The following is a 25831-nucleotide window of genomic DNA, read 5'->3' on the forward strand; positions in this document are numbered from 1 at the left end:
TCTTATCATCTTTTCAATGATTTTAGGCTTTGTTGCTTTGGTATGCACGAGGATATATTTAACCGTTTAAATATCTTTTGCACTGAAGGGGAATTTGAAGAAAGTTCCAATAGATTCTTGAACATTTTTTAAACTAGAACATTGAAGATTGCTGCAAGTATCATCAGGGAACAGCTTTGGCATCTGAAAAACTTTCAATTGAGATATCTTTGACCAGTTGAGAATACAATGGAAACAAAGAGCATAAGTGCAAATTGGATCAATTACTAATGAGCGAGTCAACTGCCGTGGAAACAAAGCTTTGTCGGCCAATGGTGCAATTATCTTTTAATTACTTCCCGCCGTGTATAAAATCCATCACAGGTGAAAGAGAGGAGAAATTATACCATTCACACCAACAGAAACAAAAGGGACTGTGACTGATCCTACAATCCTAGTTTCACTAGGAATGAGAGTGCTTTTTCAGATTTGTATTTTCTTCAAGTGCGGCTCCCTAGCTGAGAAGGTGGGATTAGTGAATTTACCCAAAAGTCACATTTTTGAAATGGAATGAAACTCAAAAGGAAAACATAAATCAATGAACCGTGGAGAGTTGATTCAACTGAGGAATACAGAATAATAAAAGAAGCAATTTCAGTTCCCACTGTGCACAGTTGACATGCATTAAGCTTCAGTGTCTTTATTTTCAGATGATCAAACAAAAATAATAAAAGAAAACTCCCCCAGCAAAGTCCCTCGAACAGAATATTGTAAAGTAGAAATAGGAAACTCTGATGTGGATCATGAGTTTCAAAACATCATAAAATTATCTTTGTTAATATTCCAGACTTCTCCATATTCTGCACACTCCCCATTCCACTAAGAAATGAAAACAACTTGAGGAATCATGGCCAGGATTCTACGCTATCTGGCGGGGCGGGCCGTACCGGCGCCGAGGAGTGGCTTGAACCACACCGGCACATCCGCACCTTTAGGGGCTAGGCCGGCGGCGGCGGGGTTGGCGTCATGCCAACCGGTGCTGAAGGGCCTCTGCCGGCCTTCGCGAGTTGGCACATGTGCGGGAGCGCCAGCGTGTTCTGGTGTGATCCCAGCACATGCGCAGGGGGTTCTTCTCCGCGCCGGCCATGGGGGCCATTACAGCAGCCAGCGCGAAGGGTAAGAGTGCCCCCATGGCACAGGCCCAGCCGCACATTGGTGGGCCCCGATCGCGGGCCAGGCTTCCGTGGGGGCCCCCCCCCGGGGCCAGATCCCCCCGCGCCCCCCTGAGGACTCCGCAGGCTGCCCACAGAGCCAGTTCCCGCCGGTATGGATCTTGTTTGATTTACACCTGCGGGACTGGCCGAAAACGGGCAGCCACTTGGCCCATGGCGCAGTGGAGAATCGCCGGGTTGGGGGGGGGCACTGCCAACGGCCTCCAACCGACGCAATGCGATTCCCGCCCCCGCCAAATACCGGCGCCGGAGAATCCGGCAGCCGGAGAATCCGGCAGCTGGCGTCGGGGCAGGATTCACGCCGCCCCCTCCCCCGGCGATTTATCGGCCCGGCGGGGGGGTCAGAGAATCCCGCCCCATAGCTTTAATAATTTATTCTGAGAACCAGTGAGTTATCAAATGCATGAAACAATGGAAAAATTCAGTAATTTTTAAAGATGAAAGTTGAATAGAGGAAACTATAAGTGATGGCAGTGACCTGATCAATGCTGGAAAATCTTTTACAGTGTTTTTAGCATTTAGCTACTGGTGGTTCCTAGCCATCACCCTTGCCTTTGCTGCGTCTCTCATCTTTCCTCCCATAAGTCAAAGGGACACAAAATAGAACGGATATGGCAAACAATTGGTGTAGCCTTGCACCATCTGACTAGATCACATGGAGTAATAGCAGGTCCTGTTCCTTTTTGTAAAAATCTTTACTATTCCAGAATTAACCTGGAATAGAATGGTAGCCCCCCCAGCTTCATTTCTCCACTGCAAACTATCATCTTAAACTCTTTACCCAATTTCCTCCACCAACAGTAAGTGTGAGAAGCTCATGGATTTCTTTGTCACCAAGATTCAGGCCATCCAATCAGCTACCTCTGGTACTTACCTCTTTTCCCCTAACCAAATGGACCCAACTTCCTCTTGGGCTCTCTCCCTGCTGTTGCCCTGAAGTTGTTTCTTTCTCCCTTTATGCTTTCTCTGAGCTCAACTTGTCCATGAGGCAATTCTCTTTTTCTCTCAATCCCATTCCTACTAAACTGTTGACCAGCTAGCTTTCCTTATTGACTTTTATGTCAGCGGACATTATTGACAGTTCTTCCTACTCAGGTGCTGTACCACTTTGCTTCAAATCTGCTGTTGTCACTCCTCTCCTCAAAGAAACAACTCATGGCTCAACTGTCCTTGTGAGATGCTTCCCTATCTCCAACCTTCCTTTGTTCTTCAAAGGGGGGTGGTCAGGGAGGTCTGCTGTCATCAGGGGGGGGGTCTCCTCTGGGCTGGGGGGGGAGGGGGGGCGTGAGGGGCTCAGTACCCGTGGGTCTGACATTAGGGCTGGTTTAGCTCTATTAGGGCTGGTCTAGCTCAGTGGGCTAGACAGCTGGTTTGTAATGCAGAACAAGGCCAGCAGCGCGGGTTCAATTCCCGTACCAGCTTACCTGAATAGGCGCCGAAATGTGGTGACTTGCGGCTTTTCACAGTAACTTCATATTTGTGACAATAAAAGATTATTATTATTACGTGCCCCCCAGATTGTGGTTACCCATGCCAGGGGAAACTTCAGCTCCTGCCTGTCCATCCACAGAACACTCCCAGGACAGAGTCCCACCTGTGGTAATATGGTGAAGGTCATTTTAACCTTCCCTAGCTGTGCCGGCCTCTGGCTGCACAGCTGAAGGCTATCGCTAATAGGGAATTGGCAATGTTAGTATTGTGAGCACTTCACAACTCACAAGTGGATTCCTGTGGGTAGACATGCCATGTCACAGGCACTACCTTGCATCCCAATCAGGGGTAGCAGCCAACATTCGAACACCCTAGAGCTGGGCCGAAGAATTGGGGATACTCCCGCGACCAGCCAGTGGGTGTGTGGATCCGGGCGAGCTTGGGGTCCGGTACCCAGGGGCCCCAACTGTGGCCGGGGTGTGTGTGCGCAGGGTGGGGTCCTCCAGCTTAACTGGCTCATTGGATGGCACCCTGAGAGAGGGAATGTAAGGGTTGGGGAGGCTTGCGAGACTCAAGTGATCTGGGGTGGAAGCCGTAACTGATCGTCAGTCTCACACTGAAATGAATGAAATGAAAATTGCTTATTGTCATGAGTAGGCTACAATGAAGTTACTTGAAAAACCCCTAGTTGCCACATTCCAGCGCCTGTTTGGGGAGGCTATTACGGGAATCGAACCATGCTGCTGGCCTGCGGGTCTGCTTTAAAAGCCAGCGATTTAGCCCGGTGTGCTAAACCAGCCCCAGATATTACATTCTGAATGATATTGTGCACCCCGCAGCAGCTGCCTCGGGGTGGCATTGGCAGTTCAGGTAATTAGATGCCAGAGAAGGCAGTGGCAGCAGTGTTGAGTGGTTTGAGGCGGCAGTCTTTGTGCAGGGTCCTGCCCCACACCCTGAGGACCTGGTTGCCTATCAGGCCAGGGAGTGACCCAGAGGGAGAGGCCGCCAGCTACCCAAAATGTACAGACATCACTGGTCATTTGAAGAGATGTTGGACAGCATGTGCCACCTCAACAAGGGGAGGGTGCGGCACCTGTGCCATGTCCTTGCGGACTTCGTAACATGTGGAGAAGGAAGATAGCCACTCCCGGTGGCTATCGCGGTAACCGCGGCCCTGAACGTTAATGCCTTATGTTAATTCCAGGGCTCAAGCGGGGACTTGTGTAGCATTTCCCAACCAACAGCGCACAAGTGTAGCCGTGAAGTCATGGATTCCCTGTTTGCCTAGGCAGCTGACTATATAATCTTTGACCTGGATAAAGTCCATCAAGGTGCCAGGGCAGGAGGATTCTCCGCCATTGCTGGGACTCCCCAGGTCCAGGGGGTAATAGATGGCATGCATATCACCTTGCGTGCACCGGGCAGTCTGGGAGCACCCTTCATCAACAAGAATGAGTTCCATTCTCTGAACGTCCAACGTCTTTGCGACAACCACTTGAAGATCATGCACGTGTGTGCATGCTTCCCTGGGAGTGTACATGACAGCTACATCCTGGAGAGGTCGGCGTTTTCAAGGGACACCCCAGGATGATCGGTTGGCTTTTGGGGGATAAGAGACACCCACTTAGGACCTGGCTAATGACATCAGCACGGAGGATGGTGACCAATGTGGAGACTCGATATAACGAGGCCCATGTGGCCACACGGACTGTCATTGAGTGATGCATCAAACTGCTTAAAATGCAGTTCTGATGCCTCGACTACTGTGGTGGTGCACTACAGTACACCCCCTAGAGAGTAATCTGCTTTGTGGCGGTCTGCTATACCATCCACTACCTGGCACAGAAGCGGAGCGACGTACTGGAGGAGGAAGAACATGCAGCCTCGTCAGAGGAGGAGGGAGAGGAGGACCCAGACCAGGAGGGGCTGGAGGACAAGCCCAGGGTGACCCGCAAAACCAGCAAAAGACTGGAGGACATGCAGTGACGAGGGTCCGGCATGCCCGGAGGGCCAGGCAGGCCTTCATTCTTGCCTGCTTATCATAGGATGCGCTTTAAATGGGCATCTCATCCCCTCTCCCCATTCCACCTACCGCCCTTCCCTACTCATTCCCCTCCACACCCCTCCCCCCCCCCCCACACCTGTAACCATTCCCCCCCACCCCACCCCTAATCGCCTGATCCACCCTCCCAGGGTCTGTGTTACATCACTGCAGGGTGATGGCCTGTGTCAGTACGGTCAGTGGGTTAAATACAAGGCAGGGGAGTGTAATAAACTGCTGTGAGCTGAGCTCTAGTGCTCCACAATCTATGTTATAGTCTGACTCCTGTTTGTCTCACACCCATCATGCTGACACCCATCACCTGCAAGTGGTATGCCGTGGAGCTGGCCCAGAACTAAGACCACCCTGCCCGAGGGGAAAGGGCCGGGCGGAGGGCAAGTGGGAGAGGGGGTTGCAGGCCAGCCTGCAGTGCGTTATAAAGTGACTGATGTCACATGTCTCGGGTGAATTTTTTAATGGTCCCTAGCTACCAATGGTGCTTCACCCCCACTCCCTCCAGTGTCCTCTCAGTGATGCTCAATATTCTTAATCTTCTATGCTCTGCCACAACGTCCAGGTGTGTACTCACCTTGGGCACCACCAATCATGCTGCTGCTGATGTCGTGCTCCAGGCTCTCCATTGCTATGGTAGCCTAGCAGTGTTGGCCTCAGTGCCATGCAATGCCAGCGGCATCACCTGCACCTGTAGCCTCTGGGACTTGTCCAATCCGCTATGGACCTTCTGGAGTATCGTTGACGGACGCCTCTGAATTTCATGGCCGCACCCTAGCGTCTGCATCAGCTCCGGATAACCTGGTCCAGAGGCTCAGCATCTGACTGGGACCCAGCTAGGTCCTGTGATCTCGCAGACCTCCGACTGCTCTCTCCCCTGGAAAATTCTGCTTCCACCTATGGGCATCAGCAACTATGTGATGCTCACCAGATTGTGCCCCAGTAGCCTTCCACTACTTTTTCCCACTGAGGTCCATGTCTCTGAGCTGGTGGAGGGTGAGGATGACAGCTGTGATGGTGGCGTCCTCCGAGGTGTTCTCTTGGAAGGGGGGGGGGCGGGGCGGGTTGAGGCCACTCCACATGGGCCTGCGTCATCAAATGGCGGTCCTACGGGAGAATGGACATGTGGTCAGTGAGAAGGAAGGATCATTATGTCTGGCATGAACAACTCATGTGTGACAGGTCATCTGGGTGGGGGTTGGTGGAAACCGATACTCATCTCTGCGGTGCTGGTCAATCTCAACGTCCTCGACCACCCCCACAACCTGCAGGGCTCGTTCCCCATTGTGGGTGAGAACTCTGATGTCCGGCAGCCTGCCGCCCATCTGGGTCCTTTCCCACCTATTGTGGGAAAACTTCTCCTGTAGAGACAGAGAGAGGTCATCATGAGCTGCACGCTTCATGCACAATGGGGGTATGGGGCAGGAGGGGTGTCGTGGTGGGTGATGGGCGTGGGTACTGCCACTGGGCATGGGTGAGGTACGCAGGTGGGTGCCAATGTGTGCTGGGGCAGGGCCTTGGGGGGGGGGGGGGAATGGCAGGTGCGACTGGTGCCAGGGGACCGATGCCAACTCACTCGTGCAGCCCAGTGCAGGTATTAAACTTCTTGCAGCACGATGTGGCAGTCCTCCTGGTCATACTCCCCGAACTGTCACTTTGTCCTAGGCCACACTGGTTGCCCTGTGGCTGACCCTGCAACCTTCTGGCCAGGTCTGCATCTCCGAATTGTGCGGCTGGCACAGTGACATGGCTGCGTGTCGTCTGAGGTTTGCTCTGTGGGATCGATTTATGAGCTGTTCCCCTTCGTTAGTGGGGAGCTGTCAAGCAAGGTCCAGGAAAATCAGCTGGTGGGACAGTCTTCCGGAGTGAAGCCCGTGGGGCATCATTAAATGCCCTAATTAATGTTAGATACAGACGATGGCTTCGCCAGGTCGGCCATCAGGAAACATCTGGCGCTTCCCGTTTGATATCACACTTAGAAACTTTTCTGTAAGATTGTGTCCATTGTCATTGGTCCCCATTCAAACTCTTCTCCGTCGTCACTGATTCCATCCCCTTTTCACACTGTAACCGTTCTAAATATGAGGTCATCCAAAACCCTGCGAACTTCCACCAACTACTATTCACCCATCACCTTTGTGTTCATTGACCGACACTAACTCCCAGTTAAACAAGGCCTTGATTTTAGAATTCTCACCCTTATTTCCAAATCGCTCCATGGTCTTTACCCTCCCCATCTTCGTAGCTTCTTCCACCCCTAGAATACTCTGTGATATTTGCAGTCTTGCAAACCTGACTTCTTGTGTATTCCTGAAGTTAATCACTCAAGCATTGGTGACTTTGCCTTCACCTGCCTGAGATCTAAGCTCTGGAGTTCCCTCACTAAACTCCTCTGACAATTTGCCTTGCTTTCCTCCTTTAAGGCATTACTTAAAACTAACCTCTTTAACCATGCTTTTGGTTAACTATCCCAATATCTCCAAATGTGGTGATGTCATATTTTATTTTGTAATGTACACTAACTTTCTTGGACTGGCAATCACCGGTGGATTGCCACTCTGGAGGGACTTACCCTTGTTGAAATTCTGAATGGTGGGGAGGCCCCGGGGGCTGGAGCTGGAACAGTGGGGGGTGATGAGGTGACCCGGCGAGGGCAGAGCCGGAATGGAGGGGGCGGAGTCAGGATGGGGGAGGCCAGGGGTGGGACAGGGTGGGGTTGATGACCTGGGGTGGGGGAGGAGTTGGAATAGTGGGGGCGGAGTCAGAACAGTGGGGTGAACATGGGACGGGGGCGGAGTCAGACCTGGAGGAGGATCCCATAGTTGGACTGTGGAGGGAGGTTGCGTGGGGGTGACTGATCAGGATGTGGGGGGGGGGGGGGGAGGCTCGGCACGTGAGGGAGATGGGGGGGGTGGGGGTTGGTGAGACTCGAACCCGGACTGGGGTTCGGAGTTGCGTCAGGATGATGGGGGGACGGAGAGGGGTCAAGTGTCAGGTCCTGTTTGGCTGGGAGATTGCCAGTTTAGGTAGCGGGCAGGATATGGGGGTTCCCTGGGGGCCATGGATTTGGGAATTGGTGTCCCATGTGAGGCTCAGTATGGATGTTTAAAACAGTTTCTCTGGAAGTGCATCTTTTTGTTTTAACTTATTCAGCATAACTATCAGGGTAAAACTGGCAGAATCATCCAAAGTTAGCGATTTAGTTTGCTTTGTCGGATGGTTCCCATCTGAGCACAATTGCCGAGGGGAAGTTAGGCCTTCTGGACAATTGCCGTAAACCTTTACATGGGAACTTCCAAGAGGGATTCCCCAGAACATCATTGGGGTACCCCACAAATATGACGCTGGGAACCAGGAAGTTATGGGCCAATGATTCTGTGAAGTGCTTTGGGATGTTTTATTACATGAAAGATGCAACATAAAAAACAATCCTTATAGCGATTTCTACTTCACAACTGTGTCGACACTTCAATAAAAATACTAATTTGGTGGTAAGGTGCTTATGACAGGCGCAATATAAATTAAGGCTTTTTTTACATGCACACTCACGATGAAAATGTGAATACTGATAATATCCGACTGTTTCTTCAAGTGTATAATATTATTATATTTCCCTGACGCTTGCTAATGTTCTGCTCCCTCCATTTGTATTGAAATAATATCAACAGTTCAACAATAACTATGTAAATTCTTACCTAAAATTATCCATTTGTTCTTTACCGCAGGAAGCACAACGAAATGGTAAAGTACGTCCTGCAGTCTTGTTATCAGTCGACCGGGGTTATGTCTTCCATCTTCCACTGGAAGTGCATCAGGCACAAGCGACACCAAAGGGACGTCCCCAGTGTCCAAAGAAGCTTTAGAAAAAAGTAATAAACTACTTTAAGTGATGAGTTCAAGAGGTGAGTTGGAGAGGTAAGCTTTTCTTTCCTTTTCCTCGCTCCACCCTTCCACCACCTCTAACCTACGAGGAGTGTGAAAATCAAGTAAGCTTTTTTTTTCTCTCTGTAATTGTCAAGTGGATAAATGGAAGGGATGGCAGAGAGGGAAGTGCAATGTTCCTCCTGCAGGATGTTGGAGGTGAGGGACACCGTCAGTGGCCCTGCTGAGTTCACCTGCGGTAAGTGCACCCATCTCCAGCTCCTCAAAGACCGTGTTAGGAAACTGGAGCTGGATGAACTGAGGATTATTCGGGAGGCAGAGTCGGTTATAGATAGAAGCTACAGGGATGTAGTTACTCCAAAGAATGAAGGTAGCTGGGTGACGTTTAAAAGGAGGGGGAGGAAGCAGTCAGCGCAGGGATCCCCTGCGGTTGTTCCCGTCAATAACAGGTCTACCGTTTTGGATACTGTTGAGGGGGCGGACGGCCTACCAGAGGTAAGCCATGGTGACCAAGTCTCTGGCACTGAGTCTATCCCTGTGGCTCAGAAGGCAAGGGGGGAGAGCAAGAGAGCATTAGTTATTGGAGACTCGATAGTTAGAGGTACAGATAGGCAGTTCTGTGGCAACGATAGAGACTCACGGTTGGTGTGTTGCCTCCCGGGTGCCAAGGTCCGTGGCATCTCTGATTATGTTTTCAGAATCCTTAAGAGGGCGGGGGAGCAGCCACAAGTCGTGGTACACGTCGGTACCAAAGACATAGGTAGGAAAAGGGACGAGGATGTAAAACAGGAATTCAGGGAGCTAGTGTGGAAGCTGAGAGCCAGGACAGACCGTGTTGTCATCTCTGGAATGCTGCCAGTGCCACGTGCTAATGAGGTGAGGAACAGGGAGAGAGTGCAGTTAAACACGTGGCTACAGGGATGGTGTAGGAGGGAGGGTTTCAGTTAGTTGGATAATTAGAGCACATTCTGGGGAAGGTGGGACCTGTACAAACAGGACGGGTTACACCTGAACCAGAGAGGCACCAATATCCTGGGAGGGAAATTTGCTAGAACTCTTCGGGGGGGCGGGTGGTGGTGGGGGTTTAAAGCTAATTTAGCAGGGGATGGGAACCTGATTTGTAGTCCAGGTGATAGTGTTGCTGGAGTTCGGGAAGTTGAGGGTAGTGCAGTACCGAGGAAGGTACCAAGGCCACAAGAGTGAACCTGCAGGCATGAAGGTGGTTTGAAGTGTATCTACTTCAATGCGAGGAGCATCAGGAATAAGGTTGGTGAGGTTGAAGCATGGATTGGTACCTGGGACTACGATGTTGTGGCCATTACGGAGGAGACGTGGATAGAACAGGGGCAGGAATGGTTGTTGGAGGTTCCGGGGTTTAGATGTTTCAGTAAGATTAGGGAAGGTGGTAAAAGAGGTGGAGGAGTAGCATTGTTGATCAAGGGTAGTATAATTGCTGCAGAAAGGCAGGTTGAGGAGGATCTGTCTACTGAGGTAGTGTGGGCTGAAGTTAGAAATAGGAAAGGAGAGGTCAATTTGTTAGGAGTTTTCTATAGGCCCCCAAACAGTAACAGAGATGTAGAGGAAAAGATTGCAATGCAGATTTTGGATAGGTGCGATAGTCACAGGGTAGTTGTCATGGGTGACTTTAACATTCCAAATATTGATTGGAACGACTATAATTCGAATAGTTTGGATGGGGCTGTTTTTATCCAGTGTGGGCAGGAGGGTTTCCTCACACAATATGTGGATACACCAACAAGAAGCGGGTCCACATTGGATTTGGTACTGGGTAATGAACCAGGCCGAGTGTTAGATTTGGTTGTGGGAGAGCACTTTGGAGATAGTGACCACAATTTGGTGACTTTCACTATAGCAATGGAGAGGGATAGGAACATACGGCAGGGCAAGATTTATAACTGGGGGAAAGGTAATTACGATGCAATTAGGCAAGAATTGGAGAGCATAAGATGGAAACAGGAACTGTCAGGGATAGGCACAATTGAGATGTGGAGCTTGTTCAAGGAGCAAATACTGTGTGTCCTTGATATATATGTCCCTTCAGGCAGGGAGGAAATGGTTGAGTGAGGGTACCATAGTTTACAAAAGAGATTGAATGTCTTGTCAAGAGGAAGAAGGGGGCTTATGTAAGGATGCGAAAACAAGGTTCAGTAAGGGCACTTGAGGGATACAAGATAGCTAGGAAGGAGCTCAAGAAAGTGCTTAGGAGAGTTAGGAGGGGGCATGAGAAGTCCTTGGTAAGTAGGATCAAGGAAAACCTCAAGGCTTTTTACACATGTGAGGAATAAAAGAATGACCAAGGTGAAGTTAGGGCTGGTCAAGGACAGTAGTGGGAACGTGTGCATGGAGTCTGAAGATAGAAGGATAGTGCGATACAGGCTGGTAGGCTGCAGGAGGTAGATATTCGAAAGGAAGATGTGATAGAAATTTTGAGAAGCCTAAGGATAGATATATATATATATATATTACCTGGGCCAGATGGGATATATCCCAGGATTCTTTGGGAGGCGAGGGATGAGATTGCAGAGCCTTTGGCTTTGATCTTTATGTCCTCACTATCTACAGGAATAGTGCCATAAGACTGGAGAGAGGTGAATGCTGTCCCCTTGTTCAAGAAAGGGAATAGTTATAACCCTGGGAATTATAGGCCGGTTAGACTCACTTCGGTCATAGGTAAATTATTGGAAAAGGTCCTGAGGGATAGGATTTATCATCATTTGGAAAGATACAGCTTAATCCAGGATAGTCGGCGCGGATTTGTGAGGGGTAAATCTTGCCTCACAAGTTTTATTGTATTCTTTGAGGAGGTAACTAATTACATAGATGAAGGTAGAGCACTTGATGTCGCATACATGGATTTTAGTAAGGCATTTGATAAGGTGCTCCATAGTCGGCTCATGCAGAAAATAAGGAGGCATGGCATAGAGGGAAATTTGGGCAATTGGATCAGTAACTGGCTACCACAAACAAGACAGAGGGTGGTGGTAGATGGTAAATTTTCATCCTGGAGCCCAGTCACCAGCGGTGTATCACAGGGATCAGTGATGGGTCCTCTGCCATTTGTGATTTTTATCAATGACTTGGATAATGGTGTTGAAGGTTAGGTTAGTAAATTTGCTGATGACACCAAGATTGGTGAAGTAGTGGATAATGTGGAGGGCTGTTGTACGCTGCAAAGAGACATTGATAGGATGCAGAGCTGGGCTGAAAAGTGACAGATGGAGTTTAACCCTGATAAGTGTGAGGTGATTCATTTTGGTAGGACAAATTTGAATGCAGATTACAGGGTTAACGGCAGGGTTCTGAAGAATGTGGAGGAGCAGAGAGATCTCGGAGTTCATGTCCATAGATCTCTGCAAGTTGCCACCCAAGTGGATAGAGCAGTGAAGAAAGCCTCGAGTGTGTTAGCATTTATTAACAGGGGGATTGAGTTTAAGAGCCGTGAGGTTATGCTGCAACTGTACAAGAGCTTGGTTAGACCACATTTGGAGTATTGTGTGCAGCTCTGGTCATCTCATTATAGGAAGAATGTGGAAACATTGGAAAGGGTGCAAAGGAGATTGACCAGGATGCTGCCTGGATTGGAGGGTAGGTCTTATGAGGAAAGGTTGAGGGAGCTAGGGCTTTTCTCATTGGAGTGAAGGAGGATGAGAGGTGACTTAATTGAGGTGTATAAGATGATGAGAGGGATAGATAGAGTGGATGTTCAGCGACTTTTTCCTCGGATGGATGTAGCTCATGGTAGCATGGTGGTTAGCATCAATGCTTCACAGCTCCAGGGTCCCAGGTTCGATTCCCGGCTGGGTCACTGTCTGTGTGGAGTCTGCACGTCCTCCCCGTGTGTGCGTGGGTTTCCTCCGGGTGCTCCGGTTTCCTCCCACAGTCCAAAGATGTGCGGGTTAGGTGGATTGGCCATGCTAAATTGCCCGTAGTGTAAGGTTAATGGGGGGATTGTTGGGTTACGGGTATACGGGTATACGGGTTACGTGGGTTTAAGTAGGGTGATCATTGCTCGGCACAACATCGAGGGCCGAAGGGCCTGTTCTGTGCTGTACTGTTCTATGTTCTATAACTGTAAGGTTCATGGTGGAAGATATAGGAGGGATGTCAGAGGTAGGTTCTTTACTCAGAGAGTGGGGCGTGGAATGCACTTCCAGCTATGGTAGCGGAGTTGGACACTTTAGGAAATTTCAAGCAGTTATTGGATAGGCATTTGGAATGCACTAGAATGATTGGGAGTAGGTTGATTTGATCTTAGTTTCAGACTAGTTTGGCACAACATCGTGGGCCAAAGGGCCTGTACTGTGCTGTACAGTTCTATGTTCTATGTACTTGTGTGAAAATATATTGGGCAAAATTGCATATTTTTTCAATCATTCACTTGCAAACATGCAAGGATGTTGCAAGAAATCATGCTGAAAACGTATATTTCTTTTCAGTGGTTGTAATGTGGCCTTTCATAAAGACTATATAATTCAAAAGATTAATATGATGAAAATGGTGCACCACTTTTCTACCTCATCGAAATAAATAGGACTGTTAAATATCGTTTCAAATAAACACTGAATTCGTCAAATATATTTAATTTAAAATCAAGTGAACAATCGTGTAACTTCATATTGCCCCTTTAAGCGTGCTCAAGCTTAAGACTCAATGCCACAATGTTGTAGCCTTGCTTCTGATGTACACTGTGAGTGCAGCTTCTGACCTGTGAATTTGCCATATCTTCACAAAGGTTTCTGTAAAGTGGGAATCATCTAACAGATTTTATTTTGCTAAGGTGTCTCCAAGAACTTACGAATTAATTAATGCGCTGCAATGCAGAAAAAGCAGGGGATTCGCCCAGTGTCCTGGCCATCACTTGTCCCTCAACCTAAACTAAAAAAACAACTGGATTAACTGGCCAGATTGTAGGGCATTACTGATACAGAGTGACTGTTGCATTTGCCAACTGAATTGTCAATGCACACCAAGTACTTCACTGAATGAAGCACTTTAAAAGATTTCCATGTGCTACTATATTTCTGTATTCCTTACTCTATCATTGTACAGTTTGTTTATTTTAATCACATGCATGTTATGAAAACAAGAGTTTTATTACACATTAATCTCCAGGAATAAAAGAAACACCTGTTTCTTCCTCAACTGATAGAAGAGGTATGTCATCATCCAAGTATTGTAGTATCCCACCAATAGCCAATGAATCCTGGTCTGTGACTAGAAGTGAATCATCACACTCTCCTGAATCCTGTGACATGTTGCTAGCTTTCTTCTTACACATTGGTTGGCAGCTGAAACAGAAGTTTAAAAATTCTATCAGAACTCAGGGTTTCCAATTCTAAGACATTTGTAACACATGTACTACATCTCCAAATCATAAGAGTAATTCAGCACACACCTAGGAGTGAACTCAGGAATGTCCTGCTCAACTCATTAAAGTTAGGTTGTGCTGCAGTGTTGAAAGTCAATTTATATGCCAACAGCTACGACATTATTTTGGAGAGGTGCTTTCACACATGCATCTCTGGTCAATTACAAAATTTACAAGAAAATCATGCCATGATCCACCAGATTATTGCTCATTAATATAACGCAACAGAAAAAGATGATTACAGGAAAAACCAGAATTCTTCAGATACTGCACTCGTGTTGTGGATATGCTGGCCAGGCTTTACTTGGAAATCGGTTGTGTTAGAGACTTCCAGATGGACTGTGAAAAACACAATGTATATCCTCAAAATATCACTTCAGAGATTAAACAGTCTCACTGACTCACAGAGTTCCCTGGCCTGTGACTGACCATAATAGAGAAGATTCATTCAGGAAGGCAGCGAACACATTGACTGACTTCATTTGGAACATGCAGATGTGACATCAGGGTGCCGGAGAGTTCACAAACTTCCAAATAACTATCTGGCTATCTGATAACTATGGCTATCTGATCCTTGAAGCATCATCCTTCTTACTTAAGGCAGAGTCTGTAAATTGTGCATTGGACTCCATCAACAATCACAGAATGCAATGAACTGGTGGTGGGTGGGGGTGGAGGGGGAGGAGGACGGAGTGGTCTGTTGGGGGATGTTAAGTGGAGAAAAATGGAAAAATATGTCAAACTGTGTGGATTGTATTATGCTTTTGAAAGATTATGGGTGCAATCTAATGCCATGCTGGGCACGAATCCGAGCAAGCCGGTTAGTTCAGAAGGCAGAGTCCGAAATCAGGATGCACATCAGGCGCCGATCGGTTTCCGATCAAACGGACCCGCTCCTGTTGGTGAGATCAGGATCCTGCCACAATGAGAAACCAATAATCACCGATTAAGACCAATATCCATCCCATTAACTGGCACATGGGGCCGTTCAGCACACCTATTTAGAAATGTGAAGTTAGCGAAATGGCTGCTGTGGAGATTGGCCATCACTTCTCCCGAGAAAAGTGAGTAGCCAACTTGGTAAATGGGCAGTCAGCCTGGAGGCTGCTTCCCCAGTGCTCAGGGGTGTGTGTGTGTGCTCTCTGGGGTGGGGTGGGGGGGGGGGTTGGACCTGGTCGGGGTGTCGGCCATCACTGGTGGAGGGTGCCCGTGGGCTGGGGGGGGGGGGGGGGGGGGGGGGCAGCGCCCTGGATCCGACATGCTACCCCTTGGATCGTACCAGAGGCGATTTCAGTTTCTGCCTGTCCATCCCACCGAACACCCCAGGGCAGTCCCCATCTGTGGTAATTGATGTGTTAGGCAGGTTGGGTCGACGTGGACTGCACTTGATGCAGTGTAATGAGAGACAGACCTCTAACACTGGAGAAGATCCAACACGATTTTATTTAATGTCTTAACTAATATACATGTTCAGCTGTGGGTTGACACAATACTGAATTGACTGGAGACCTAGTACTAGCCTGACCAGACTTACTAGCTACCGCATGGTGTTTGCACTGGTTGGCTCATGAACTTGGACTGTCTCAGTGGCTGGGTCCAGAGAGAGCGGGAAACCTAATGCCCTCTGGCTTAATAGTGGTGGTGTCCTGTCTGGTGATTGGCTGCTCTGTTCTGTGTGCTTACTGGTCATCATGTGTGTCAATCACTGCCTGTCTGCACTCCATTATATACATAGGCAGCACGGTAGCATGGTGGTTAGCAAAAATGCTTCACAGCTCCAGGGTCCCAGGTTCAGTTCCCGGCTGGGTCACTGTCTGTGCGGAGTCTGCACGTCCTCCCCGTGTGTGCGTGGGTTTCCTCCGGGTGCTCCGGTTTCCTCCCACAGTCCAAAGATGTGCGGGTTAGGTGGATTGGCCATGCTAAATTGCCCTTAGTATCCTAAAAAATAAGGTTAATTGGGGGGGTTACTGGTATAGGGTGGATACGTTGGCTTCAGTAAGGTGATCATTGCTCGGTACAACATCGAGGGCCGAAGGGCCTGTTCTGTGCTGTACTGTTCTATGTTCTAGGTGTATATTATGACAGTAATATGGTGCAGATCACTTTAAACCCTGTTGACCGTGGCGGCCTCTGGCTGCACAGCTGAAGACTATTGCTTGTAGAGTATTGGCAATGTTAGTAATGTGAGCACTCAATGATGTGTTGGGTATGCTGGGTGTGTGAGGACTGCGTTTACCAGAGCAGTGAGAGAGACAGGCCACCAACACTTGGAGAAGTACAACTCTATTGTATTTAACTATGAGCTGTTAAACATACTTGCACTGTGGGTTGACACTATGTTAGGTTGACTAGAGACCTGAGGCTAACCTGATCAGACTATACTGCTAGCACATGGTAGATGTTCATGTTACTGATTACGGGCTCTGGCTGTCTCAGAGGCTGCATCCCGAATGAGCGGGAAAACTAGTGCCCTCTGGCTTTATAGTGGCCGTGTCCTGTCTGGTGATTGGCTGCTGTGTTCTGTCTGTTGATTGGTCTTTCAGTGTGTCAGTCAGTGTCTGTCTATGCACCATCATATACTTGTGTGTATATAATGACACTCAACAGATCCAAAATGGATACCTCTGGGTAGACATGCCATGTCGCAGGCGGGTGTGACTCCCAGGCATCCCAATTGGACTTTGTGGCCTGGATACATTGCCTGAACACTGGGGCAGCAGCCATCAACCACACACTCTGGAGCTGAGCTGCAGCACCCCCATGACCAGAGGTTTGGTGTGTGGATAGGGGAGTTCAATTCCCGGTGGTGGTCTGGGATCTGGGACTCGGTGCTCAAGGGCCCAGCTGTGGCCGGGGGATTGCGTGTGCAAGCAGATTGATGGATGCCACCCTGCGGGACGGCATGATGGCTCAGTGGTTAGCACTGGTGCTTCAAAGCGCAAGGGACCCGGATTCAATTCACTGTCTGTGCAGAGTCTGCACCTTCTCCCTGTGTCTGCGTGGGTTTCCTCTGGGTGATCCGGTTTCCACCCACCAGTCCCGAAAGACGTACTTGTTAGGTGAATTGGACATTCTAAATTCTCTCTCTTTGTATCAAAACAGGCGTGGGACTATGGCGACTAGGGGTTTTTCACAGTAACTTCATTACAGTAAGCTTATTTGTGACAATAAAGATTATTATTATTATAATATGGATCATATTGTGGACCCCGCAGCAGCTGCCCTCACGGTGGCAGTCAGGAGGTTAAAATACAAAGCAGGAGAGTGATGGTAAACTGCTGTGAGCTGAGCTCTGGTGCTCCTCAATTTATGCCATAGTCTGACTCCTATCTATATGCTGCTGACAGCGCGCCCACGCCCATCACCTGCATGCGTTATACCTTGGGATGGGGGGGGGGGGGGGGGGAGGGGGGGGGTGGGTGGCAGATCCAGGAGAACCATGCCGGGAGAGGCAGTGGCTAAGGGACGGCGGAGGGCGAACCAGGTGCAGGCTGGTCCGCAGTGCGGAACAATATGACAGAGGTTTCACATGTGAAAATGAAAATCGCTTATTGTCACAAATAGGCTTCAAATGAAGTTACTGCGAAAAGCCCCAAGTCGCCACATTCCGGCACCTGTTCGGGGAGGCTGGTACGGGAATTGAACTGTGCTGCTAGCCTGCCTTGGTCTGTGGATAGGGGAGTTCAATTCCTGGTGGTGGTCTGGGATCTGGGATTCGGTGCTCAGGGGCCCAGCAGTGGCCGGGGGATTGCGTCACACATCAAATTCAAAGCCAGCGATTTAGCCCTGTGCTAAACAGCCCCTGTCTCAGATGTAAAGTGTTTTAACGGTGTACAATCGTGACCTTAACTTTCCCTAGCTGCCGATGGTGCTGCTGCTGTCCCCCCACTTGCGCGGGCCATTCCGCGCCGGCTATAGCTGCGGGGACCACTCCGGCACCAACCTAGCCCCCTCGGAAGGGGAGAATTCCTCACTTTCGGCAGCCATTGACACTGGATTCATTGGCGCCGGTTTCCATGCTGGTCTGGGGGCACAGCCCCATTATTAGAGAATCCCGCCCCATGTCTCTGAATCAGAAGTGTAGAACTTGAGCATATAATCTAAACTGACATCTCAGTGCAACAGTGAGAGACTGCTGCATAGTCAGAGCTTTACCTCTGAAGTGCATGTAAAAGATTCTCTGTGCAGGATTTTTTTTCATGCCCTGCCACTCGAAAGGTTGACACGGGATGCATCCCTGATCATAGCAGCCTAACAGCCATTTAAAAAAATATATATATTTTATTAAAGTTTTCATATTTAACAAACATGAACAAATATTGAACTACAACACAACTATGAAAATTGTTCAAACGTATTACAATTGTCGTGTTGACGACACAAGAAATCAGAGACAAAGGTTATAACCAAAACCACCCACCGTGTATCCTCTGTAACCCCACCAATAAACCCCACCCCCTGCCCCTAATAGCTGATGGTAAGAGATAAATGACTGCCACCTTAGGTAGAATTCCTCTACCAATCCCCTGATGTTGTACTTTACCTTTTCCAGGTACAAAAAGTCCATAAGGTCACCCAATCAGGCCGAGGCACTAGGTGGAATGGACACTCTCCATCCTAGCAGGATTCACCTTCAGGCTGTCAGTGAGGCAAAGGCGAGCTCATCCACCTTCATCCCATCCGCAGCCCCGGTAAGTCAAACACCGTGAAAATGGCCACCAATGGACAAAGCGCCTGATCAATGTTAAGAACCACTGACATGATGTTAAAGGAGACCCAAAAGCTCACCCACAAGACCAGAACATGTGGGTACGATTGGCGGGCCCATTTGTACACTGCTCGCCCCTGTTCGCCACTCCATCAAAGAATCCACTCATCCTACTTTTGCTAAATGAACTCTATTGAGTTGGTTTAGGCTGGTCGAGCGCAGGATGAGGTGGAATTTATCCTGCAGAGGGCCTCATTTTAAACATCCTCATCTGTGATGGGTTCCAACTCCTCCTCCCATTTTGTCTTGAAATAACATAGATTCCAACAAAATGATCTGTTGATAGATATTCGAGATCTCCTCCCCTCCATTTCTTGCCAATCATAAGATTTCTTCCAACAGGGAAAGCTGTGGCACCAAGGGGAACGTAGTCAAATCCCGCGAGCTAAGTCGTGCAGTTGGAAATATCGGGACAGGTATGTCCCTGCTGGTTGGAATTTTGCTGTGAACTCCACCCAACTGGTGAGCCGTCCATCTATAAACAGGTCTCTAAAATATGCTAGCCCATTCCCGTCCAATGCCTTAAACGTTGAATCAAACCCGATGGCACAAACCAATGGAGCCAGTACTGACATGGTACTCAGCTTGTAATGTTGTCTGAACTACCTCCATATCTTCAAAGTGGAGATCACCACAGGGTTTGAGGTATATTCCGTTGGAGAGAGTGGGAGTGGTGCTGTTACTAGGGCCCAGAGACTTAAACCTTTGCACGAACGTGCCTCCATCCTCCCCCATATGGTGTCCAATTCTCTGTACCATCCCAATACTTTCTCCACGTTGGCCACCAGTAATACATGAGGAAATTGGGTAATGCCAAGCCCAACTGCTGGCCCCTCTGGAGGTGCACCCTGTTAATTCTCGGTACCCTACCTGCCCATATAAAGGAATTCACTAATTTGTTCACTGTGGCAAAGAACAATTTGGTGAGAAAGATAAAGTATTGGAGCAAAAATAGAAACCTCAGCAGAATGTTCATCTCATGGTTTGAATTCTGCCTGCAGGAATAACGGGAGGCCATCTCTGCAGATCAAGTATCACCTTATCGAACAAACTTATAAAGTTTAACTTATGAAGCCTATGCCAATCATATATCACTTGGATGCCAAAATACTGGAAGCTACCTCTGGCCCGGCGAAAGGGTAATGCCCCCAGTTTGGCTTCCCTCCCTGGGTGATCAGCTGGAAAGTACTCACTTTTCCCCAGGTTTAGCTTATAGCCTGAGAAGGAGCCAAAGCTTGTCAGCAGTTTCATAATCTCATCTATAGAGATGGGATCTGTGACATATAGGAGCAGTCATCAGCATAAAACGACACCCGGGGTGGGATTCTCTCATCTCGCGGCAGAGTATCCACGCCATCGTAAATGCTGTCACATTTTACGACGGCGTGAACGATCCACTCCCAGGACTAATTCTGGCCCTGACAGGGAGCCAGCACGGCGCTGGAAAGGTTCAAGCTGCTCCAGCTGCTGATCCTGGTGCGAACTGGGCGCCGCAGGATCCGCGCATGCGCAGTGGCGCCGGCGGCAACGCGCACATGCGCAGTGGCACCGGCAGCAACACGCACATGTTCCCGTACCAGCCTCCCCCGACAGGCGCCGGAATGTGGCGACTAGGGGCTTTTCAAAGTAACTTCATTGAAGCCTACTCGTGATAATGAGCGATTTTCATTTCATTTTTTTTCATTTCACATGCGCAGTGACACCGGTGGCAACGCGCGCAAGCGCAGTGGCCTCCTTCAATGCACCGGCCCCAATGCAACATGGCGCAGGACTACAGAATAGCCCGCGACTGGCGCCGTGCCAACCACGCCGGTGCCAATTCTCCGCTCTGCAGGGATTCTCTGGTCCGGCACAGGGCTGAGAGAATCCCGACCCCTATGTTCCCTTCCACTCTCCCCGATCAATCCCTCTCCATCCCCCAGAAGCCCTTAGTCCCAGAGGTTCTATCGCCAAAGCAAAAAGTAGTGGCGACAGTGGGCATATCTGTCTTGTATCCCTACTTAGAGGGAAGTATTCCAAACTTGTCGCCTTGATGTAAACGCTAGCCATAGGGTTCTTATACAGCAGTCGCACCCTGAAACGAATTTCTGCCCTAACCCAAACCTCCCAAGTACCTCAATGAGATACTTCCACGCCACTCTGTCGAATGCATTCGCTACATCCATAGCTATAAACATCTCTGGCACAGGGTGGGACAAGGAAGATGAGAGGACAATGTTTAGAACCCATCGTATATTTCATGCCAGCTGTCTACCTTCAAAAATCCAGTCTGGTCCTCCACCGCTATAACCGGGACACATGGCTCTAATCGCAGAGCCAGCACCAGGGCCCAGAGCCTTCTTCATCTGCATCAACCCAATCTCCCTCAGCACCTCATCTGAGTCCAAATGGGGCCTCTAGCTCCTCCTGACTCTCCTCTTCTACTCTCGGGAAGGACAACCTGTCTAGAAACTCACCATATCTGAAACCCCCTCCGGTGGTTACGACCTATACAGCTCCCTGTAGAAAGCCTCAAACATCGCATCGACTTCTCTCGGTGCTGTCACTAAACCACCCCTCGTGCATAATATCTCAAGAGGCCGCCTCAGTTGGTGGGCTAACAGACATCCTGCCTTCGCTCATGCTCATATACTATGCCCCTCGCGGGTCATAGCTGTTTAACCATTTTTCCAGTGGCTACCAAGTCAAACTGCACCTCGAGCCACTTTCTGGTTGCAAACAGCTCTGGGGTATGAGTTTCTGAGTAGCGGCGGCCTGCTTCTCCCCTACCAAACACTGCCTTTCCTCCCTCACTGTTCTAAGTGCGCATTATTTGAGATCACCTCTCCTCTTATCACCGGTTTAAGTGTCGCCCATTATGGCCCGTCAATGACCCTGGCTATGTAATCGCAGAACCCCTTCTCAGCCAGTTGTGCCACATCTAATCCCTATGGAGCACACTGGATGGGATCTGTCCCCAGCTCAAGGCCTACAATTAAGGGCGTTGGTTTTATCACTATTTGAGGTTTCCTACCGGCAATACTACTTGATGAACTTCTGCCCAATTTTCATCTGCCTGCATATGTAAAGGTCTCCATTTTCTCATCAAGACATTACTTTTACAGTAATAACACTCTGGTATACACTCAGATTCCTCTTCTGTGTATGCTTTCTGATACATCCGTTTTATTTCTATATTTTTCTGTTGTAACTCCATCAATTTTACTGAACTAAAAGTATCTGCCTCATCCTCCACCTGTTTTTGTTCTTTTTCAACCATCTGATCAAAAATCGTTTCTGATAATTGCACTTCAACTTCATCTTCACTCTCTGATTTCTCCTCTTGTCTTAACCTGTGACTTTGCAACCTTGTTACGATACAATCCAGACAAATCCCAGGATATTCGTCCTTCAACACTTCAGTTGTCTGATTTTCCACTGGCTTATCAACCACAGTAGGCTTCACTCCCACCTGCGATCCAGCTATATCAATACCCAAGATAAATTGTATTCCTGGACAAGATAGTTTCTTTATTACTCCTGCTACCACTCTTCACTGGACTTTCCAACCTTACCTTATATAATAGAACACTACTCCTCTCACCCTGAATTCTACGTATTACCACCTTTTCTGGCAACATTCTTCCCAAACTACATAACTCCACATCTTTACCATTAAAGATTGACTAGTTACCGTATCTCTTAAAATTGTGACTTCTTTACCTGCTCTTCCTGATACACATGAGTAAACTTTACCCATGCAAGTAAATTCTTTAAAGAGATCTGGCACCTTCTTATCAATCACCTCTTGATCAGGTTGCACAATCTTTTGCACCTCCTTCGCTTCACTTGGGCTTTCCTTTACGACTTTAACAAACCCCACTGTCTTATCCTGTTTTACCACATCAGCCTTCCCAGTGCTTTTTTTCAACCACCAACACTGTGACTTTACATGGCCTAGTTTATTACAGTGACAATATTTGAAATTTGTCATTTCTTTTCCACCCTCCTAGATTTCTTTGTTAATCTGAGGTACACTCTCCTAATTATCTCCCAACAGATCACCTTTACCTTTACCACTTGAGTATTTCTCATATCACCAGTTTCTATCCCTCACAGGCTGAAACTGATGTCGGAAACCAAGCTTTGATTTATGAACTAATTCATAATCAGTTGCCATTTCTGCTGCTAATCTCACAGTTTTAACCCTCTGCTCTTCCACATGAGTTCTCACTACATCAGGAATTGAATTTTTAAACTCCTCCAAAAGTATAATTTCTCTGATAGCTTCATACGTTTGGTCTATTTTCAAAGCCCTTATCCATCTTTCAAAATTACTCTGTTTGATCCTTTCAAACTCCATGTATGTTTTGACCAGGTTTGTTCCTTAGATTTCTAGACCTTTGTCTGTAGGCTTCAGGCACTAGTTCATATGAAAATGAAATGAAAATCGCTTATTGTCACGAGTAGGCTTCAATGAAGTTACTGTGAAAAGCCCCTAGTCGCCACATTCCGGCGCCTGTCCGGGGAGGCTGGAACGGGAATCGAATCGTGTTGCTGGCCTGCTTGGTCTGCTTTAAAAGCCAGTGATGTAGCCTGGTGAGCTAAACCAGCCCCTATGCACCGAAGATGGATTTTTTCACCTCCTCATACGTCTCAGATACCTCCTCCGGTAGTGATGCAACACTTCACTAGCCCTACCTACCAGCTTTGTTTGAATCAGTAATACCCACATATCCAGTGGCCATTTCATTTGTTTAGCTACCTTCTCAAATGAAATGAAAAAGGTTTCCACTTCCTTCTCATCAAATTGGCAATGCTTGGACATATTTAAATAGATCCCCACCAAGCCTTCGACTATGACACTAGTTCTCACTATCCTCATCACTATCATCCAACTGTACGTTTGCCTGTATGCTTGCCAATTTTAACTGACTTATGTTTCATGGCCATTTTCTCAAGTTCAAACTCTTTCTCGTTATCTTTTTCCCTGATCTGTATCTCCCTTTCTCTTTCTTTTTCCTCTCTCTTTCTCTTTCTTTTTCTTCTCTCTCTCTCTTTTCCGTCTCTTCGTATTCAAGCTGCTTTAATTCTTTCTGATGTTCCATTTGTTTAATTTGAAACTGAATTTTTGCCATTTCCGTGAGTCAAACTGTATCTCAGGCAACTTTAAATGCTTAGCTACTGCCAGAATTACCTCATCTTTTCGCATTTTGTCAGGTAATGTTAACTGCAATATTTTTGCCAAATCAAACAGTCTGCTTTTAGTCTCTGTCCGTAAGTTACTGTGTGTGATAGTCTCCACCCCCAAAAACCTCAGTGCCTCTGAAAGTGCCATTGTCCACAATACACTCCCTACTTAAACTAAAATACCATACCTGAAATGCACCCACAATATACTCACCCCCTCACTGTCTTTAAGTTCACTAAACCAATCCAATAGGTAACTTTTATCCCCTTCGAGCCCCCAATTTGTTATGGGCCACATTTTAGAGAATCCCAAAGTGTATCATGGAGTTCACCTGACCCACAACTTTTACTAGATTGTGGTATGGGGAGCACCCGGCCCACTCTACAGGTGTGGTACAGCAGAAATGGAAAAGTATTTTTTTTAAAAAGCAAAACAATGTTTATTCCATGAATTCAAGTTAACCTTTTTAAAACATACAGTGAACATCTTAGCAAGCATCAATTCAAATACAACCCCCAAAGACTACAATACTAAGTAATCCTTTAAGCTTTCCTTTTAACATCCATACGACTTAAAAATAAAACATTTAACAGAAGCATATCAAGTTAAAGTCACTACTGAAAACATTAATAATTCTGAATTCACTAAATGATCAAGAGATAGTCTTTTGATGGCAGAGAGATCACCAGTACACCTGCTCTGTCTGGCTTCAGCTCCAACACTGAAAACGAAACTAAAACACACCCTACAGCAAACAGCCTAAAATGAAAGTAAAAAGCTGACAGACAGCCCAGCTCCACCCACACTCTGACATCACTGCAGTAATATGAGCAGCCAAACATCACTTAAAGTGACATTCTCATGACAAGTCCTTGTTCACTTGCATAACCTAGTCAAGCTATGGCCTCCACTTTCCCTTGGTCTTTCTGCATGACTGTTACAGGATCACTCCCTCCTGTGATCGAAGGTTCCACCACCAATACGTAAATATTTCCGCAAAAGTCACCAGCAGATCCAGTAAGAGAACTCATACTGTATTTTATTGATTTCCATTGCTTCACCTCTTTTTGCCAGTCAATAGATCTTACCTTTTGTTCATCATCTTGAGCCAATGTTTGAAATTGCCAGTAGCTTTCCCTGTTGTTCCTGTAACAGTTGCACCCCTCCTTTCCCTCCCTTATGGTATGCATATCACCTTCGTAGCAGCTCTAGGCAATTGTCGTTTGGATAGCGTTTGGATACCATAGCCCTGTTCTGTGCATTTTTATTATTTTCATATTGCTTTATCTACCATATTCTGTTCCTCATAACTATCAAACATATGAATATGAGAGGTACAGGGTGCCTCATTGCCTTCTATTATTTGCTCTGAAGGTTTGTAATCAATCCCAATTCACTGAGATGAATGGACCATAATATTTTGACTGCCATTTTGGAGAACCACTGTCTTCCCATCATACTTTATCACCTTAGTAGGGTCTTTTCACTGTTTTTGATCCTCTCTTTTATACTAAATTACCAGGGTTAAAATTTATCTTGGACAGTCTTATGTAATGCCACAGATCTTTCCAAATTTTATACTAAACATCTGCCTTGATGAATGCCCTTCTCCCTGCATGTAATTAATTTAAGTGTGCAGAAAAATGGAATTCTTATTCCTGCAGTTTTCCTTTTCGGGCCAAAGGACTGCCAAACAGCACATAATGTATTTTGGCATCCTCCCATAGATTGATTGATAAGTATTGTAACACACTCCCAACCAGCTGCAGTGAATTCTTTGAGTGTACATCCCACTCCAGGGCTGTTGTTAGCTTGCTGTCTGGTTGATTGACTAAGATTTATGGACCATTTCATTGATCACTATGTGATCACTACTAGGGCAGCACAGTAGCATAGTGGTTAGCACTATGGTTTCACAGCGCCAGGG

General features: G+C 47.6%; 1 protein-coding gene across 7 annotated transcripts in view; it reads right to left on the bottom strand.

Annotated features, from left to right (window-relative positions):
* The window catches only part of disp3 (dispatched RND transporter family member 3), a 717999-nt gene that overhangs the window by 129196 nt on the left and 562972 nt on the right, over positions 1-25831 (bottom strand). For all 7 annotated transcript variants that reach the window (XM_038821800.1, XM_038821802.1, XM_038821804.1 and 4 more), the window contains 2 exons: positions 13726-13886; positions 8391-8552 (listed from right to left, as the gene is read on the bottom strand). In XM_038821800.1, the coding sequence (XP_038677728.1) occupies positions 8391-8552; positions 13726-13886 (323 nt within the window). The remainder of the gene's footprint in view (positions 1-8390; positions 8553-13725; positions 13887-25831) is intronic.

The sequence above is a fragment of the Scyliorhinus canicula genome, chromosome 16 (genome assembly GCF_902713615.1).
Source record: "Scyliorhinus canicula chromosome 16, sScyCan1.1, whole genome shotgun sequence".
Lineage (NCBI taxonomy): Eukaryota > Metazoa > Chordata > Chondrichthyes > Carcharhiniformes > Scyliorhinidae > Scyliorhinus > Scyliorhinus canicula.